This window comes from Phaseolus vulgaris, chromosome 9, assembly GCF_000499845.2.
Source record: "Phaseolus vulgaris cultivar G19833 chromosome 9, P. vulgaris v2.0, whole genome shotgun sequence".
Lineage (NCBI taxonomy): Eukaryota > Viridiplantae > Streptophyta > Magnoliopsida > Fabales > Fabaceae > Phaseolus > Phaseolus vulgaris.
The window spans coordinates 29,172,441-29,193,654 of NC_023751.2; the positions used below are offsets into that span (position 1 = coordinate 29,172,441).

A 21,214-nucleotide genomic window follows, 5' to 3' on the forward strand; every position below is an offset into this window, starting at 1 on the left:
AGATCTATGGTGATAAAAATAGATGAATAGAAATTTGGACCCCCAAAAGTTAATGTATGAATTACTTAGCATATAAAAATATTCTTCATATTCATTTTGACAGCTGGTTTTTATTTGTTGGCTTCGATTCAAAATATCAATATATTTTTAAAAGATTTTTTACTAAGCCTAATGAAGATAACAAATGCTTTAGATATAATTTATTCTTAATAATTCAAATATTAATAAGCATATTGCGCAAAAAAAATTATTCTACACTAAAAAACTCCAAAGTTTCTCATTTTGATAAAAAGAATTTCCTAATTTGTTAATAATTTATATTCACTTATTGTTAAAATGAATATATTAGTAAAAAAAAATTATCAGCAAATATATTATTAAGTTACTGTTATCTTAAAATACACATGCATAAATTGTTAACATATTTATTCTAAAAAAAGGAGACAATAAACATATAGGTTTTTTATTAACTATAATATGCACCATATGTGAAAGGATAAGAATGATATGAAAGGGTGTAAATAAAAAATATTTTTAAAATATTTTTTTCAAATATATTTTTGGATTTAGATTTTCAAAATAATTTTTAAATTCTTGAAATCTTTTCTTAAAATATATTTTTAGATTTCATGTTCTGAATTTTTTTTCAAAATATATTATAGATTCAAATTGAGATGGTGCACGAAGAATTTGCTAATAAATCATAGTAACTTTTTTTAAAATACATCTAAAATATAATTATTAATCTAATTTTTTAAAGAAAATAAATTAATGTATATATATTTCTGAAAATTTTCTCAGTTTTATTAAGTGATTTATTGTTTTACTTTTTTCACCTTGAGCATTTCTGAACCTGTTCTCTTTGCTTAAACCCCTTTGAAAACCCTAGAAAAGATGTCTAACTACTGATTTGTCTATGGCGGTTCAGAGGATCACTTCCAACGAAGCACAAGCTTCGAAGAATGTTTCGCATGACCATTTCTTCTGTAAGCAGTTGCTTCCATCGATAACCAAATTCGTATTCATGATAGGTTTTGATTTTTATAATTAAAAGTAATTAACGAGTTGTTTTAAAAGCGGAGGGTACAAATTTCCGTTAGGATTAGGAAAAATTCCTACTTCATTGATGCTGAACAGATGTTCTTTGCAATTTAATCAAAGGGATGAAATGCTACGAAATGAACCAAAAGTTCGTGAATGTGCTTGATTTCCCCTCAATCTCACAAATGTAATAGAAATTTGTTGAATATGTTTGAATTTGGAGTCATGGCTTCTTGATTTCAACATAAGGTTTTAGGTTTAGTTGTTGCAGATTTGAGATTAAGTTATTCAATTGAAAGTTGTTTGTGTGAGTTCCAATATTATGGCACATAATCTTGCTTTTTAATAGTTAATGGAATGGATTGACATGTTTACAATATGTCATGCACACTAATATGATATGTCTAGACTGAGCAATTCAACTGTTATATTATCATTATCTGAGTTTTGGTTGGCAGAGGCACAGCCTTATGAGGAAATTGAGCCTTTTCTTAGCTTGGGACACACATCTGATCTCGTTGCCTTAGACACTTTTTATCATTAATCCCCTTTTCATTTTCTCATTCATCTCTCCCCAACAGAGCTTTACTGTGTGACTGGAGAATAATCTGTGTATGAAATCATTTATTTTTTAAATATACGGTTACTACTTTTCTTACCTTATGATATTGTTGAAGTATGGAGAGAGTTTGTGTGGGGAGCTGTTGCTGGTGCTTTTGGAGAAGGAGTGATGCATCCAGTGGATACCATTAAAACCCGACTACAAAGTCAAGCTATTCTAAATGGACTTCAGGTATAATGGCAGCCTATAGATGAATTAGACAGTATTGTCGACATGTTTAAAAAGTTACGAGCTGTTCATATATCCATCTTCTAAAGTTTTTCTCCTTCTTTGGAACATCATTCATCCGTTAGAACCAGAAAAACATATTGCAGATGGTGCAACATGTCTGGCAGGTTGATGGACTAAAAGGTATGCTATTTTGATCATTTAATATTTTTGTTCCTGCTATGGATATTTTTTATGGCTTTTAGTAATGAATTTCCTTATGTTAAATGGCATTTCATGCATGTGTGAGTTAATTTTATTTTTCTTTCAGAACTTATAATCAAAACTTTTAAGAGAGATGAGCAATGACTTCAACTCTTACTTTTTCTCTATCTAAATTTACTCATGATCTATAAGACTTTGTTGTTGTTGTAAACTTATTCATGAATTTTGTAACATATACTTTAGACTATTAACTTGGAAATTTGTCCCTTGTGAAGTTGTGATTAATTAAAATTCTATAGGCTTTTACAGGGGTGCAATACCTGGTATTACTGGATCTCTTGCAACTGGTGCAACATATTTTGGTGTCATAGAGTCCACAAAAAAGTGGATTGAGGATTCACATCCTAGACTTAGGGGCCACTGGGCGAATTTCATTGCTGGAGCTGTTGGTAAGCAGATTTGAACCATGTATTAGAGGATACCATATTTCTTCTATTTTATTGTATTGATTCTGTTTTTTCAATATAAATAAAGCACTCTTGTTGTCTCAGAAATACACAGTTTCAACATCTTGTCTTTATTTCCTATAGTTTAAGATGGTATCATAGTATCATAGCCTATCCTAATAATGTTTGTTGGACCTATTATCTTACTAGCTATCAGACTACTATTAGACTACTCATAAATATCTAATCTCCTGCTCGAAATGTTTCTTATAATCATCTCTAATCAATTTCCCACCTTTTGTCAATCTTTCTTCATCACTAGATGACTTCTCCAACACCACTTTAGGTATATCAATGCTGCCCACAACCTATTAACATTCCAATACGGGACCATCTTCGATAGATAATAACATAGTGGCCATGCCTAATTCTTCCCTGACATTCTGGATTTGGTCTCCCCACTATACTAGCCTTTGTTATCATTGGCTTTACACCATGCATTTTACTTGTTTGTCCTTCTTATCTTTTGTTCCTATTCTTAAGTGTTCAGGTTAAGCTTTATCTCACCTAGTGTGGTGACAAACAATGATGGATGACATGTGTGTCCTTCAAAGTTGTGGTACTTGAGAGTTGGTTCCACTTCCACTTGACATATCAATTGTTGGGTGTAGGGTTTTACACTTAAAACATGACCAAATGGTCAAATTGATTGCTATAAAGCTCGCATGGTTGTCAAGGGATACACACAAATCTATGGACAAGAGTATACAAACACTCTCTCTTGTTGCCAAAATGACATCTATCCAACTTCTCTTTTGCGTTGAAGTTATTTGTCCCTAGACTCTATTTTAGCTTGACATCAAAAATTCATTTCTGCATGGTGTTCTTGATGAGAAATTTTACATGGAGCAACCTTCTATTTTACATGGTATCAAAGCTTATCCTAAGAAGGGCTTTTGGGCCTTCATGCCTTTTGCTATTAGGCTTTCGTGCCACTTGGTATTGGGCCACTCTATTAGATTACCTACAAATGTCTAATCCCACGCTCAAGATGTCTAATCTTCATTGTGAGAGTGTGTTGGAAATCCCCCATCTAGAAATATGACCAAATCATAACATATAAGTGGCTTTCAATTTTTATTTTGCAAGTCGGTTTTGTCAGGTTGAGTGAAGTTTAAAGTACACATTTTAAGATTTATTGTTATTCTTTCTAATGCACTACCCATTTTTGTTGTTGTATTTGTATAATTATTTCGTCAGTAAGTTATAGGATGTCTAAGTATTCTGTTTTGGACATCATCGATTATCGTAGCACATTCTATATATTTTCACATGTAGCATTTGGCTTAGCATTTTTTAGCTTTTCTTCTTTATAAAAGTGGATGATCCCCCAATTAACTTTTAAGGAAGATCATTTTTTCGTTTTGCTTTTTTGAAAAAGTAACTTTTAGTTTTTAGAGCTTACTTTGAATGGTGTTTGACCGAGTTTTTCTTTTTAAAGGAAAGTAAATATTCAAATGATTATCATCCTGGTGTTATAATTTTGTTCTTGTTCCAAATTTGAAGGTTTTGTGAGCATGAGATGACACCTTTAACCATTTTAGTGGGCTCAAATTTACCTTGTTTTTCTCTCTATTTTCAGGAGACACTCTAGGTTCCTTTGTGTATGTTCCATGTGAAGTGATGAAACAACGCATGCAGGTTCAAGGCACAATTACATCTTGGAGTTCAGTTCCTGTGAAAAATGGCATTGCAATTAATCCTGGCACACAAATGTATGATTATTATACTGGAATGATCCACGCAGGCTGCTCAATATGGAAAACACAGGGCGTAAAGGGTTTATATGCAGGGTACACACTAGAAAATACTGGTCTTGTACTAGTGTCACGAAGAAGTTTGAGTTTTTTAAAAAGCAAGCTGTGAATGAGTCCTTATCTTATAATGAGTCAATTGTTTAATTAATTCCTTATATTTCTTGTTTCTGCAGATATTTATCTACTCTGGCAAGGGACGTTCCGTTTGCTGGTCTAATGGTATTATGTTACCCACACGATTTTACTACTTATGCTCTTTTTATAATCTGCTATATTTTTTTTTGTGAGCATATGAAAAGATTTTGTTTAGTCTCTATTCATTTTTGTTGAATGTCTTGTCCAATTTGATCAAGGCATCGTCTTTTTGTGTACTGCTGGCTACACATCGAACGGGCTATGAAATCATAAGTTTAATTTAAGTAAGGAATGTATTATTGAACATAAAGATTTGAAATAATGGACACATTTTGTATATTCTGATATCAAGAATGGTATTTATAAAATTGAGCCGCCACTTTTTCCTTTAAAGCCAATTTCTCTATTTTATCATGTCCTGCAATAATGATGTCATCCACAAATACCATCAAAAGTGTAAGTTTACCTGTAACAGAGTGTTTTATGAATGAAGTATGATCTCTTTGACTTTGCTTATATCCTAAGGAAACCATTGTTTTTCTAAATCTCCTAAACCATTATTTTGGAGATTGTTTAATACCATATAAGGCCTTCTTTAGGAGGCATACCTTATTCCTTCCACCATGAGTTTCAATTTTGGAAGGAATCTCCATGTACACTTCTTCTAAATGTCTATGAAGAAAGACATTCTTCACATCCAACTGATGTAATTCCCCTCCAAGATGAGTTGCTAGAGCAAGAACAACTAGAACTGTATTCATCTTTGGTATAGGAGAAAAGTCTCCTCATAGTTAACTCCATAAGTTTGAGTAATACCCCTTTGCAACCAATCTAGCTTTATACTTGTCTATTTACCTATTTTCCTTGTGTTTCAATATAAATGTCTATTTGAATCCTATTGTCTTCTTGTCTCTTGGTTTATCAATAATCACCCATGTTGAGTTTATTTCTAATGCATCCATCTCCCCTCTCATAGCATGAGTCCAATGTTCACTTCTCATGGCTTCTTGGAACGAGGTAGGAATTTTTATGGCATCAATGACAATGATAAAATTTCGATTTCTATTAGAAAGATTGTCACGGTAGAGATATTTAGAGATAGGACATTTAACATAATCATTTTCCCCTTCTCAACGCAATGGGGCGGTAAATCCTCAGTAACACTTACCTCCTCACTATTGCCTTCAAGGATCCTCACCTCCAAGTCAGGCTACTATTCTTGCTTTGGAGTCAAAGTGTTGTCTTCTTTAATGTTTTTTGCCAAAGAATTTGTTTTCTTATCCATCACTATAGGTTGGTTTGATCCCATTTGTGGTGACATCATCACTTGGATCCTAACATAAATATGGTAGTGACAGAGGAGAGCTCCTTCGCTTCAAGTGTTTTCTCCCCTTAAAGCATAGGGCTGACAAAAATAGATTTTGTTTCATGAAAGGTGACATCCATTATTATATAGACACGACGTCTATCAGGATGATAACATTATTTAAGATACGGGTGGATAGTTTGTTAATGAGGTATGTAGCAGTTAACACATCTTATCCTCAATAGGTTTAGGAACAAATATCTAGGAAAGGAGGGATTTAACCATCTCTAAAATATGATGATTTTTCTTTTCTGCAACTTTGTTTTGTTGTGGAGTGTTAACATATGTTAATTCATGAACAATACTTGTCATCAATCATATTTTATCATTTCATATTTAGCATATTATAATTAAAGTGTATAATGTAAATATTCCTGAATCATAGGGATCTAATTACATCCTTGAATAATAAGGATTTGATTATATTCTTGAATACTAGGGACTAGACCTGATTATATTAAGTGCTGTTATAATATTTTAAAAATTAGCTTTCCTATCCCCTCTCTCTCTCTTTCTCTCTCTCTCTTTCTCTCTCTCTCTCTCTCTCTCTCTCTCTCTCTTTCTCTCTCTCTCTCTTTCTCTCTCTCTCTCTCTCTCTCTCTTTATATATATATATATATGATGTACTCCTAGCGATAAAATCATTCTATTCTACTCTAATATTTGAGAATACCTTTATGAGGCAAAAGTGAAGAATTATTGATTCACATATTGAGCATAGTAGTTGAATCATGAATCGGAGAGCTTATATTTCGAATCGTGAATTGTTTCGCATCGTGAATCGTAAGATTCATAAACATTTAAAAAATATAACATAAGACATAAACATGTAAAAATATAATTAATACTCACAACCACATTATAAAAAAGTGATTGTATCACTGGCCAGACTAGGTTAATATTATAATGGTTGGATTGGGTTGGATTATATGGCCGTCTTCTGCACGAGTGCCTCCTCATTTTCCATGGGCATGTTACTGCTACTGCAGTTGTCTCTTCCTTTTCGCATGGTACCACTTGACAATCAGATTAAGGAAGAGCACAAGTTGGTATGCATCTCCCGCAACTTGAACGTCACTTGCTCCTGTCGCTCCTCTCGCTCCTCTTGCAGTTCGCTTCCTTGTCATTCGCTCTCGTCGTCGTTCTCCATGCGTCACTATGTTTGGGCCGTTGGAGGAGAAGAGGGAAATCATAGTTGAAGTTTGTGGTTAAAAAAGTTAGGGTTTTTACCAAACCCAAATACACTGCACGATTCAAAGCATGATACATAAGTGATTTGCGATTCTGTGATTTTTTGAACAATTCGCACTTGTATCATGCGATACGGAAGCAAAAACGATTATTTACACGATTCGTGTTATAAGAAAGTAGAATCGAATCGTGTATCACACGATACTTACTATCATGATATTAAGTGTTGTTGGAGATCCCACATCGACTAGAGATTAGGACATTTCATAGTATATAAGTGGATGCAAACCTCATCTTATAAGTTGGTTTTATGAGGTTGAGTTAGGCTTTCACTTCTTAATAAGTACCATTAATTCTTTTGATATTTTTTCTAAATTGATTTTGGAAAAATTTAACAAAATTTGAAAGACTCCAGGTTTACTTGTCATGTATGTCCACATGACAAAGTACAATCATCAATGAAAGTAACAAACCATTTTGCTCCAAAAATAGATTCTAAAACAAGTCCCCGAACATTAGAGTGAATATCCGAAGTTAAAAACTAAAGAATTATTTTATTGATATCAATCACAAATTACATTTTTATCTCTATTTATAATAACCAAAACCTCTAAAAAAGGAAATAAAAATATGCTAAAATAAATTGGAAGATTTTGAAGATATTTTTTCCTAATTATTATGTAGATATTGAGAATATATTTTATCCTAATAATCTGCTATTGGGAATGATACAAGATGTACAATCATATTGTTTTTGATAATTCATTATTTGTGAACCATTTATTTCAAATGAATATTGTTAAATTCCAAACACTTCACCAGTGTCTAGTCCCAGCTTTATAATATTGTGCAAACTTTTGAAACAATGTATTTACCTCGTCAATGGTTGAAAGAGATTGTTTGCATTTTTACTGTCAATTGGAATGAACACACTTAAATATTGATGGCTGTGTTGGTGATCAACTCGGTCCTGATTTCAGTAAATAGAGTCACTACTCACAACCATCATACCTTTTCTGTTTATATGAAATTGCTGTTTTCATTGTATAGGTCATGTTCTATGAAGCTTTGAAAGACGTTACAAAATATGTAGAGCAAAAAGGGATATCTAGCCCAAATTGGCGTGTTAACCATTCATTCGAGGGACTGGTTCTAGGAGGATTAGCGGGTGGTATGTGCAGTGCTCTGCTTTAAATGTTAAGTGCTGCAGTGTTCATTGTCTTCCATAAAACTCAGTATGTTCAGTATAATTCAACAGGTCTCAGCGCATATCTTACTACTCCTTTGGATGTTGTTAAAACAAGACTGCAAGTGCAGGGTTCAACTTTGAGGTATCATTTCCTTTAGTAAATATTTGAACAGGTTATGGCATGCACATTGTGTGCCTCCACCTGGATATTAGTCATATTTCTTTATTGATAGTCACAAACATGGTTTTGTGCCAATTGAGTGAGCTGAGCGGTAAGGTTTTTTATTGACTTATTTAAGCTAACTTTGTGGTAATTTGCTTTCTACCATTGCCTTAGGTATAGTGGTTGGTTGGATGCAATTTGCAGTATATGGGCCACAGAAGGCATGAAGGGGATTTTCAGGGGTAGCATCCCCAGGATTACATGGTACATTCCGGCTTCAGCACTTACATTCATGGCTGTGGAATTTCTCAGAGATCATTTTAATGAAAGAGTGTCCAATGATAACTTGCGAGATGTTCGCAGATTATCAGTAGACAAGAAATCACTGCAGGAGGTTTCTTAGAAGATTCTCATGGAATCACACTTTACCTCCCATCCAGATTTTTACGAAGAGGGGAGGTTGTGTGATATCAAAATTTTTTACATGCTCAAACAAGTGATAATTAGATCCCCATTACTGTGAACATACACAATAATTACATAGAAATTACATTGAAAATACAATCGTAAACTTGTTCAAAATTGTCTTGTCCAATTTGTGCCAATTCAATCTGGCTGATATTAAGTAGAAAGTTGAATACGTTGTCTTTTGAATTTAGAGTAATTTTTTAAAATATAAATTATGTTATGTAATTTGAAAGAAAATGTTTTAATTTTGTTCAAATGTTAATAAATATCTTGAAAACGTGGGTAATCTTAAAGTAATGTCGTATTTTTACTGGGTATGTTCTCCTGGTTAGCTACTATATTAGAAATATTTTACATGAAAAAAGATAGGTACTAAATTTGGATAGGCAATTACTTTTTTTATCCATTATTTTTTCCAGCATCTTTATCAGTGTTTATTAAAAGATGACCTTAACTATCTCATCCTTTCTACACCTCTTTTTCCGTTCACTATCGCTGTCACTCCCATCTGCCACATCTATTGTTGTCATCACCCATTACTGTTGGTGAAGAAATTAATTTTTTATTAATATTGCGTGATACTATTGTATTGTTTAATCCATGAATATTTTATATTGCAGAATATAGGAAGTAGTTACAAATCTTCAATATGAAAGCGTTGAGTTGATAATGCCTTCAAGATTGTGAAATTGATAATACATTTTTTTTTTGGATTTGACAGAATCTAAAAGGTACTTTTTGTGCATAAAAATGTATTTTTTTAATTGTATAATTAGTAGTATACTTTGAAATTAAGAAATGTATTTTAAATTGAATTCTGAAAAGTATTTTTTATGCATACAAATATCTTACGGATGGTGGAATTTGAAATATATTTTTGGATTTAATTTTGGATTATACAATCTAAAATAATTTTTATGCATAAAAAATATTTTATTAAATGTGTAATATATATGCATGGTTTATAATTACATTATGAATTGTTATATGACTTAATTTGGACATATATGGGTAGAATAAGGAGTGGTGTCTCTCATGTTCATGTTGATAGGTGACAAAGACCATTCAGACTTTGGTGCAAATAACAAGGAATTGTAGGGGAAGATTCCAGGAGGAGATTAAATTTTTTTAAACCCACTAAGTTTCTAAGAGAAACTTAACATGATTTAGTTTCCAGGAAGATTCCTTAAAAAAAACATGAGAAATACTCCTTTAATGACCTTAAGAATAGGAAAAATACTTTCAAAAGAGTAACTTAATTCCCATTCAACAAAGTATAGTTATACACAGGACAAGGAGGTATTTGTAAATGTTTTTGTGTAGTAGATGAGTTGGTACATGGATGAGTTGGTACATGGAGTAAAAACATTATCTGCGATATAGAATAAATATATATATATTTTTGTGTTGCACGAGGTTAGTTTAAATATATGTCCACATCATTTGATCTTGTAAAAAGGTTTATATGTAAATTAAGATTGTATAATGTTGTATTGCACTTGCGTCTTCCATTTGTTGAAGTAAGCTACGTCTTAAAAACAAAGTATACTCGGTTTATAATTAGTTATTTTCAACACTAACCAAAATCATAAGATTTTGGATTTTTCTCCAATATACTTTATGTTTAGTTGATGTTAGATCTTCAACATACCCCTCGTGGCAAGGATCGAACATCTCGAGCATAAGACCAGTTGGAAATTTGATAGTGGCTATTATGATAGGCCAACAAACATGACTAAAATAAACTATGAATAGTTATGATATCATCTTAAAAAAAGTAAAATTTAACATTAACTCAACCTAACAAAACTAGCTTAGTAAAGTGAGGTTTGCACCTAGGTATGACAAACAGGTCTTATTTGAACCCATCTCGATTTTGACAAAGAATCTTTGCATTAATCGAGTACAAGTATGAAAAATACCTAATTTTTTAAATTAGATATGGAAACAAGGATGTGTATGTGATGACTGATTTAGGGCAAGTGCACTCTGTTGTCAAAAGTAATTCCTTATCACTAAGGACGGATATCAAACCCACAAGAAACATTTATTTAAAATACTAATAGTAACATTCACTAAGTATAAGAATATGTACAATAATTTGATTTTAGTTGATATTTACAATAGTTTTCATGAAACTTAAATAAAAACAAAGTAAAGAGTTGTTGATTCAATTGAGAAAATTAGGATTGGGGTTCATCCTTCTTACTCTTTTGTATTTTGAATAGCATGGTAATATTCTATATTGATATTGAAGTTCGTATAAAAATTATTTATATCAATTCCTCGCATATAAATTTATTAAAAGAGTCTCCTAAATATCGATTTCTTGCATATTTATAAAAATTTCTTATCATTACCATTAGACGTTGATAGCAATTAACATTTCAAATTTATTCCTAGCATTTACATTTTGTTAAGCATTATCATTTGTGTCAAAAACTTAGAAGTACTTTCCAGTCAAATATAAGGATCTAGATCATAAAAACAAGCATTACAAATAAAATGACAATACCAATCATCAATCAAGAACAAAATATTATATTTAAATATCACCTCAATACATAAAAGTTCGAATAAATTACTGGTTATTTTATCAATTAATATTCATAAGTGTTTATATTTTAATATGAAATATTACTAAAATTTGACACTTATTAGTATGTACTTATCTGCTCGTCCCCATACCTGTTGTCCCATCCTTATACCATCCATTGTTCTAAATTATTAAAACCCCTATAGTTTATTAGATAACCTAAAATATTTATATTTATTATTTTCTTTAGTCTTTAGTTTCATAACCCTTCTTTTTTTCTCCCGCTATTTTTTTTTTCTTTATCAACTATTCAATTGGTTCAGAAATCATATCATTCACTCAAATCCACTAATTACTTTCTCTTTTATCACAATCTTGATTATACATTTTTTTTTCTTTGTGTGATTTCGTACAATTGATGTATTTCATTTTAAAAAACACAAACCTTAATTTCATTGAATAAAATAGTTTCTCATACACACATTTGATTATTTGTACTCTTTCTAATATATTTATTTATTGTTTATATTTCTCACATGAGAATGTTTGACTGTTAATTTCAAGTGTTCAATCACATAAATCTTTAGTTTACTGGTAACATAAAAAGTTTTTTTTGTTGTTATCTTTGACCCTTAGTTTCATTTTATTTGAAGAAATTTAGTTTCACGGAAAAAAAAATATTCTCTTTCAACAACTCATTCAATATCCAACATTTTTGTTTAAATTTCCAAGATATTTTCATTCTCTCTCTATGATTTTATTCAAACGAAGCATTGCATTTTAGAAAATGCAATCCTCAATTTCATCGAATCAAAACATTTATCATTTTTATTCTATTTTATAATTATTTAACATCTATCTAATTGTTATTCTGTATTCTAATCTAATAAGTGATTATAATTTGTTTTCTTTAATTTGACATTGAAGAAAAGAAAATGTGTATTTTAAAATAAAGTGCAAAACATAAATATGCTTCGTCTGTTTGATAGTAACTTTTAAACAAATCATGAGAGACAAATGCTCTCTCTAACAAACAATATATCATACATGTTCTCTTGTTTCGTCTAAAGCAAAACCTTTGTCAGATGATATGAACAGAGTTTTTAAATTAACATTGTAATTAATGAAATTCTTTAAGCTTATTATGTGTTGCGAAGAATGTTCTCGTCTTCATGTCTACCAAGAAGATATCATAAGTTATTATCATCATTAAACATCTCTCGAAAGATGCGCTAAAGTTGTTTCATGCAAACACACATTTAGACGCATCTTATATTAACTCTATAAAAACTATATGTTGCATATGTTCTATGCTTCACTCTAATTTTAGTGAAAACTCTCTAATTGAGGCCTAATAAGTCATACTACCCTCCATTATAAAAGATGATCTATGCTTAGTAGCTTGTAAAGCATTTAGAAGTTTTGTTACTATTATCATGGAGAAATCCTTGCTCTCTTTTAGAAAAAATATTTTTTATTCAATCCTCTTAAAAAGTCAAACTAAGACTTTCTCCACCACACTTGATAAAACTCAGTTCGCTCTTCACCAAACAACCTTATATGTCTTACTACCTTTAAAATTTGAATAATGACTTTTTAAAAAAAATATTCACTTTCCTTCATTCTTACTGCTTTAAACTCTCTTTTCAAATTTAAAACTTGAATTCTTTGTTCTATCATTCTTTTAAAACTTTTCTTCAATTAATCTCAAACTTCTTTGGCAGTTCCTAATGTAATGATCATGTAGAGCTACTTATATGATGACAAATTCTCTTCCTTTATTTTCTATTTCGTCATCGTGATTTTTTAGTTGTGCTACTGTTGAATTTTTAGGAAAGGGAGTTTAAATACAATATGTTTCTTCCTCCACCCCGTCAAAGTTCTTCCTACATCCCATTAATATCCGAAAATATGATTTTACCATTTTTTTTTAAATGATTTTTAGATTAGCCTTTTCAGAATCTTTCTGAACACCTCTTTTCTAAATTTATAAGTGTATTATGAAAAACATTTTTCAGAAAAAAAAAATTGAGAATAAGATTTCCATAACTTGTATAATACGTTTCGAAATGTGTTTTCCAAAATAACCTTTTTAAATGTATTTTGGAAAGAGCTTTTTAGGATGAGAACGAGTTAAATAGGTATTTTGGTCATTCACCTATTTTATGAGGTGCAGGAAGAACTTTGATGGGGTGTAAAAGAAACACCCTTGTCTTCCATTATATTCCATAAGCTTTGATCTCTCAAGCAAGTTCTCATTTTTGTAACCCACTCATGAAAATTCTTGGAATTGTTGGAGACAAGTTCTATTTTGACTTTTTTTGTTCTCTTTTTTTTTTTTATCACAATTCCACAAAGAATATTTAAAGCTCTTGTCTTGATATCATTAAAGACTATTAAAGACGGTTTGTCTTGATATCATATTAAAAGACTGTTTCTTCCTGCACCTCCATACTTTCTTCTCTCACCTCCATAAGTTTCCAAATTTCCAAAAATGTTCCTTTATAATATTCTGGATTACGTAATCCAGAAGTCATTTTTTAAATTTGTAATTAGCTACCAGATTACCTAATCCAAAAGCCATTTTTCAGATGCATGATTATTCTCCGGATTATATAATCCGGAAGTCTTATTTAACTTCCGAATTATGTAATCCAGAAGTCTTTTTTCAAATGAGTTTCCGAATTACATAATCCAGAAACTACTCTATGAGAGTGACACAAGAAGAACAAAAAAGTATTTTCATGTTGTGTATGAAGGTGACAAAAGAAAATATGAAGGTGCAAGAAGAAACAATCCATATTAAACCGTTAACAATGAAAGATATTATTAAACCGTTAACAATATTATTAAAGTAACAATGAAAGATATTATTAAAGTAACGGCGAAATAAATTTGGACAAGAGAAGGAACAAATTTGGAAGATATTACGATGAGAAAATTTTCACAATTAGAACAAATTCACTCCATTTAAAATGAATACTATTCATCTTCTCATGTTATGAGAAAAAAATATTTTTTAATTTAGAAAAAAACAACAAATGATAACAAAAATTCATCGGACAAACTTCTCAAATTCTAACACCAGCTAAACCTCGAGATATTTCTAACCGAGTTCAAAGGTTGTAGTATAGAAACACCAAAAAATGTTTTACTTCAACTAGTTAAGTTTGCTCAAAGTTTGAAAAGGTGGCCACTGACCACCATGAAGGTCTCAAATCATGTGCTCTTTAGGTCGTGATCTTCCGCAGCAAGTTTCAAGAAGACGTTTTTGGTAACTCTTCAAAGCCTGGAGGAACATCCAGATTGCTATCAAACTCCAATTTGGGTGTAACTAGTCCAAGGTGATGATCAGGTCTCACCATATTAACTGGCTCCATTTCAAGAAATCTTTCAATAGTTTTATCAATTTTCTTTTTGCGAAAGAATCCCCATAGGAACTGTCCATTGTTTACTGCAGCAATATCACCTGTGCAAACTAGTTGATGAGATCTTTGCCAAGAAAAAATGTAATAATAAATGCTGGTTGAGTCATGTGGGCAAATTGGACAAACAAATTCAACAAAACACAGCTTTTAAAAGAAAATTTTAGTATTTGATATCAAATATTCTTTGAAAGGAATTGTAGATTAGGATGTTAAGGAAGTGGCAGAGAAGATTTAATGCATGAAAGAGTTTACATACCCCTTGAGTCCATGCCAAGTTGATTTGAGGTAAATATCAGCAACTCCACTCCATTAATATAACTTTTCAGCAGTGATTTTTCGGCATTCATAAACCCCAATAAGCTGTTCAGGTTCTTTCTTGACCTACATCGAGAACATGTATAAACAGAATAGCTTAAACAATGAGTACTGGTCTGGCTGACACCAAAAGAGAGAAAGGAAATGAAAATGAAGTAAAAGCTAACCTCTCAGTTTGTTCTGATGGAAAGAAGTACAATGCAATATCCTGAAGCTTAGGAGAATCATCTTGGAATATGTCAGTCAAGACCTTCAAAGCAGTATGTGACTCCAATTTAAGGACCGATGGCATTTCTCTTGAAAATGCAAATGCTTTCCGATTAACAATGAATGGTGGTTGGGCTTCAAACCCATCATAAAATGTGCTAAGTCCAGCGGTATGAATAATTTGGAATTGACCCCTAGAAAATGGTCAACAGCATGTTAAATTCAGATTAATAAAACTGTAACCTTCAGATAATGAAGCTGGTGTCATATAATACTTGCTCAAATGATTGACACTTGCACGTGGTACCCATAACAATCTCACCTAGCAAACCTTTTTCTACTGATATATATATTCGAAATTGGAGAAAAGATCACAAAAGTACACTACAGATATGTGAATGTATTTAGTTTCTATGCACCCATGTGCATAACCATTGATGAAACTGAAACTGCTTGAAAGATATCATTGTAATTCATAAATAGTAACATAAGATTGAAAGGAAATCTGAGACTTCATTCTCATCTGTCAGTACAGATTGGAGCTTAATGTGAATTTTAAAGGAAGAGTAATTGAAGGGAAATAGTTATCAATGATAAGTGAAGAGAGGTACATACCTCCAAGTAGCAATCGAACAGGGTAAAAATTTGCAATCAAGGTTTAAGCTTTGCTGAATACTCTGGTCATGTTTTTCAATGTCAGACTGGTTACAGTCAGCATTAGCAAAAGGGGTACCACCTAAAGAAGAGAGAGAGAGAGAAACAGAGCAAAAGACAAAGGAATAAAATACAAGATGATAGGTTCAAAACCCAAAAACTGTAATGTGAGTAATATACATGCCCATATTTCCACGAATAGACTGAAATAGGTGCAACAAACAATCGGAAAAAAACATCAGATATAACACAGACAAGAAAAGTATCCTACCTGAGAAGACAATAGGGGAAGATTTCCTTGCAGATAAAGCTTCAAAAGGTGCCGCTTTTGCAGGCTTCTCTTTCTGAGGATCATGGATTTGAACTTTTTTAGCAGGTGTCACTCCACCCATTGGTCGCTGATTTTTTCCTAAACACTTCTTTGGTGGTCCTACAACATCTATAGACTCGTACAAACAAATCAACAAACATGTGGTAAACTAGCTGCACAACAAATGCTTTAAACATTCTTTCTAAACTAGTCACACTCTGGTTCCACACTTATCCGCAGTTAATAAAAAACAACACTGCACGGCACCCAAAAAGCTAAGAAGAAAAAACATTGGACATCATTAGACAAAATTATATTTTATATCCTAAATTATATTTATTGTTCTCCTAAAACTAAGCCAGAGAAATTATAAATTAGTTTGTTCTCTTCAATTGTATATAATAATATTCCTAAAATAGGATACACAAACCAGGAATTATAATATCTGTACTTATGAGTAGTAACTACTTGTATATACTCCTATCATTATTTACAAAACGAACAAGCTATTAAACCTTTTCCCCTACAAGATTCATTGTCTCATAGTAATAAGAAATTTCATGGTAAATTTGCAAAGCAAAGGCATTAAACACTTTTCCAAAATGCAGTTACACTTTGGTTCTATATAACTAATTGTGTAAACTCCTAGTGTAAACTTATGATAACACTCTTTTAAAAACAATCAAGGTTATTAAATTAAAAGACTATTTCTGTTTAATTATATCATACAAATAAATAGATCAGGTTAGGCCATAGATCCATACGAATTGTCTAACTTATTTCCACTCCATAAATAAGCGCAAGTTCATAAGCACAATATTTCAATTCCATCAACTCAGATTAAAGCAAAGACAGAGTCAACCTCCACTTGATATTCTGTTTTTGGGAATAAGAACATGTATCATAAATGTTAAGAGAAAATAAAAGAATGGGAATGGCAGCAAAGGTGGAGAAAAACTCTCACCTTTTGATGATGGGAAAGAGGCATGTTTACTAGTCATTGTTTTCTTGTGTATTTCATCATCTCTTGGATGTTTCCCAAGTTCCATAGTAGATGATGAAACAGGAGAATTTGAATATGGAATCAAGGATGAATTGGACCCAACAACAGTCTTCCCGTAGCTTAGCAAAGTACAACTTGCTGGACCAGAAGAGAGTCTAATGACTTCATCCTCTGAAAGTGACTTCACTTTCGCAGCTTTGCCAGTTTGATGCATTTTAGAAGCCCTTGAACTAATACCCTGATCCTCTTCAGGTGGTGAAGTTGACACACACGAGCAAGACTCACAGACCCAGTATCTTGGAATTTTTAAGGTATTAAATCTCATGCAATAACTGAAATGGTTTGGAAATGACATGTAACGAGATATCAAGACATTTAAAGAAGGAATATAAGTAGAAAAAAAGAGAATGGTATGTGGGAGATTATTACGCATGTTCACGTCTGTCTTTGCATATACAACAAGTAAGCAGTGTTTCTTTCCAACCAACAGCGCCACATATATCGCAGCATTCAGCCTGCAAAGAATAACAAACGCTAAATAAAAAAATCTACAACAAAGAACAGCAAAAAACAAAGTCTTAAGTACAATGTCTTGCAAACATGCTAAACCAATGAAGAAAAAATGTGTCTCTATGTTTCCTTTTCACAAAAAAGTTTGCATTCTAAGAAGCAAAACAAAAGATAAATATGTAGATTCAAATGTCAAACTTCTACAAAAACAAAGGGTTGTCGAAAGTCTGTTAAAAAATAGGTAACTTACTAACAAAACACCAATTTTTCTTTGCTTAATGTGAACATGAATGTCCATTGTTTGATAAGACTAAACAAAATTCTTACTTCTTGAAATTAAGGGACATGCAGAGAGTATAGTGCAAATATTAATTGGGTGAACGGATTATCCATGAAAAATCAGAATCAAACTGTAATTATCAAGTGAAATGGAAAATCTAAACATGAATGGTTAAGAAATTAAAATGTATGAAATCACAACCAGTGAAGTTCATATGTGATAATGTAGCAATCTTGAACATACTATCAAAATTGTATCTTCAATAAAAAAAGCATTGACATTGAAAAACGCATTCACATTGATTATCACCTTGTAAAAAAAAAGAAAAGGAGTGTGAAGAAATTGGTATTGGTTTGTAAGATCAGCCAAACCCCCACTATCCATAAATGATTCAAATGTAAAAGCTGTCAAATTTATGATGTATTTAAGGAAGAATTAATAACACTGTTCAAAATTAATGAAGTAGTAAGTAACTATTTATGTAAAATTTTGACATTTCAAACAAATTACACAACACAATGCAGCAAAAATAACCAAATCCCAGCAGCCTCCTAATCACCAATATAATATTAATCACAGTAACAGCAAAAAAAAAAATCAATAAAAATAATAAATAAATAAATAAATAAATAAAAAATATAAACAAATAAAAAAACAAGAAAATAAAAGTAGAATGAGCTCTTGTATTTTTCTTTGTTTACATTATCATCTTCCTTGTGTGGCTGCATTGTTCTTCTGGAAAAGAGTGTGAACTGAAAAGGAAAACAAATCGACACAGGGTGAGTCCTAAAAAGCTTTTAATATCTAATTTTTTGAAAAAAGAAAAAACAAAGGAATGCATGCAACTCAAAACTGTTGGAAATGCATTAGCATTAGCAGGAGTATAGAAAAAATAAAAATAAAAAATCTCTTGGAGGAGTGTGTGAACTGTAAAAGAAGACAGTTCCACAAAGGGTGAATCCTAAGAAGTTTTAATATTAAAGTTTTTGAAGAAAAAAAAAACTGAAAAAGTATTGATGAATGCATGTAACCGAAAAGCTTTGGAAATGCATTACTATAAACAGGAGTATAAAAAAAAAATTGTGTTGAAGAACTTAGAAGAACAAAAAGGTGATGTCTTGCTTGAATACTTGGTATTAAGCAAACAATAGAAAAAAGGGGTTAAGAAAAAAGTTTTTCTGACTACAACATTACAACAACAAATGGAAGAAAACATTTAGTTTGTGCTTTCAATTCCATTTCACAGCACAAAATCTGTTATGCTCTGTGTTCATACCCTCACAGACTCCGGTCCTTGCAAGTTTGTGCAAAACTTCCTCACCGAATTTTTATTCTGTGCTTGTGTTGAATGAAAATAAGAATACGAAACAAAAAGTAAAGTGTGGGAAAAATGAAAAGATGGTAAGTGGAATCGTTGCGAAGATTTGTATTATATTTATCATATTCATTTTAAATAAAATTATAAAAAGTATTTTGTAAGTGAAAAATGATTAATAAACATGTATCTATTCATGTTACTGACATATCAATTTTTTATCTTAATAAAATATTTAAAAATGTGATTTGATAAAAAATTTAATACCATCCTGGAAAAAAAAAATTAGTTTTACTTGTTTACATATTTTTCATGATAAAATTATTTACTGTTTATATTTTAAGACAAATGCATTTTATAAAATGATTACTTGTTGAAATTCCTGAAATTATATTTTTTTTAAATATAAATTAATAAAAACAGATAGTAAAATTTATATTTCTATTATAACTTTTAACAAAGATTTCAGGGAAACTTGATTATTTACTTTATAATTTAGGATAAAAGTATATCCATTTCTTTAAGGAAATATTTAAAATATTTTTCATTTTTTAAATAGTTTTACTTAATAATTCTTTTCTCTTACTAAATCAGTGGTGTTATAGTTTAGTTTCAATTATTATAAACAAACCTTAGTAATAATGAGTATACTTAATACTTATTTTTGAAGAATTTATTATTTGATTTTATGTGCATAAAAAATAGAATAAAATAAAATTTTAAACATTCTTGACGTTTTAAAATTTCTATGAAAAAATCTATTTCCTATTAAAGACTAAAAAGTTATTATATATATATATATTATTTTTTTATAATTTTTATACATCATAATTGTGTAATTTTTATATTTTTTTTGTTCATATTATATGATAATATGAACACTGACATGCTATTTGACATATCCTACTATGGTTTAATTCTAATCTTTAAAGAAATAAAAATTTAATATTATCTCGTCATTAAAAAAAGGTATAAAATTGATAGAGAAACAAAAAAATCACAATTGAAATAATATTGGATTGAAGTAGAGATCAAAATCACTGAAACATTAAATATATGATATATATGATGGGTACATATTAAACAAATAAATAAAAAATTATCTAAAATTGACTATATATATAACAAAAAAAATTAATAGTTTGTATAAGTAATAAATATTAGACATTAAACATCTTCGAGAGATAGTTTCCTTTCTAAAATTATTGTATTAAATTAAAAAAAATAATTAGTAATATCCAATCAATAAATTTACATAAAAAAATGTGCAGAAAACATTAATGCTTTGTTTGGTTAGAGGGTGTGGAAAAGTGAAAAGTAAAGGGTGTGGGGAGTGGATATGTCAGAAAAGTTTATTGAAATATGTGATTAATGTAATGGTGTAAGGATATTTTGAATTATTTTTAGTTGTGTTAATTGTAAGATTACAAATTTACCCTTGTATATAAAAAAAAGAAATAAATGATAATTAATTTTGTGCATATTTTATTTAATGAAAATAGATTAAAGTGTAATTATAAATAAAAGAAAAAATAATGTAAAATTCAAAGAAATAAATAAATAAATTTTTATATTTAAATATAATTTTATTATTTTCCATTTTATTAATTTAAATTAATTTTGTTAGTTAAGTTAATTTATTTAGATAATTTTAATATTATTTATGTTTTTTTAAATTATGTTATATATATATATATTTATATACAAAATTAATAAGGATTTCAATTATTATCATTAGATCATAGCATGAATATTAAGTAATTGTCAAAATATATAATATAAAGTCATTAATTTTGATTCGGAAAGAGATAAACACGTGTTAATTTGTTTATAATTTTGAAATTAT

The 21,214-nt window shown here is 30.3% G+C and overlaps 2 protein-coding genes across 2 annotated transcripts; one reads left to right on the forward strand and one right to left on the reverse strand.

The window, feature by feature from the left end:
* Positions 1 to 826: 826 nt before the first annotated feature.
* On the forward strand, positions 827 to 8,924 carry LOC137822235 (uncharacterized). The gene is made up of 9 exons (XM_068627132.1): positions 827 to 986; positions 1,719 to 1,834; positions 1,957 to 2,014; positions 2,335 to 2,484; positions 4,124 to 4,334; positions 4,472 to 4,517; positions 8,041 to 8,161; positions 8,249 to 8,321; positions 8,517 to 8,924. Exons 1-9 carry the CDS (start codon positions 917 to 919, stop codon positions 8,743 to 8,745), a joined length of 1,074 nt encoding a protein of 357 aa, XP_068483233.1. The 5' UTR covers positions 827 to 916; the 3' UTR covers positions 8,746 to 8,924.
* Positions 8,925 to 14,275: 5,351 nt separating this feature from the next.
* LOC137821698 (PHD finger-containing protein 6-like) lies at positions 14,276 to 19,393 on the reverse strand. Its single transcript, XM_068626413.1, has 9 exons — positions 19,330 to 19,393; positions 18,755 to 18,805; positions 17,693 to 17,778; positions 17,225 to 17,595; positions 16,222 to 16,389; positions 15,912 to 16,032; positions 15,257 to 15,490; positions 15,031 to 15,155; positions 14,276 to 14,815 (listed from the first exon to the last, which is right to left on the reverse strand). The coding sequence occupies exons 2-9, from the start codon at positions 18,779 to 18,781 to the stop codon at positions 14,604 to 14,606; spliced, it is 1,344 nt and encodes a 447-aa protein (XP_068482514.1). The 5' UTR covers positions 18,782 to 18,805; positions 19,330 to 19,393; the 3' UTR covers positions 14,276 to 14,603.
* Positions 19,394 to 21,214: the final 1,821 nt, after the last annotated feature.

Bases quoted from the DNA above. Each gene is read 5' to 3' on its own strand.
- LOC137822235 (XM_068627132.1), top strand. From the start codon at position 917: ATGGCGGTTCAGAGGATCACTTCCAACGAAGCACAAGCTTCGAAGAAT. The intron at 4,335-4,471 runs GTACACACTAGA...TTGTTTCTGCAG, and splicing joins GTAAAGGGTTTATATGCAGG to ATATTTATCTACTCTGGCAA. The intron at 4,518-8,040 runs GTATTATGTTAC...TTCATTGTATAG, and splicing joins TTCCGTTTGCTGGTCTAATG to GTCATGTTCTATGAAGCTTT.
- LOC137821698 (XM_068626413.1), bottom strand. From the start codon at position 18,781: ATGCAGCCACACAAGGAAGATGATAAT. The intron at 17,596-17,692 runs GTAATAATCTCC...AAACCATTTCAG, and splicing joins AAAGACAGACGTGAACATGC to TTATTGCATGAGATTTAATA. The intron at 15,491-15,911 runs GTATGTACCTCT...ACCATTTTCTAG, and splicing joins TGTTCGATTGCTACTTGGAG to GGGTCAATTCCAAATTATTC.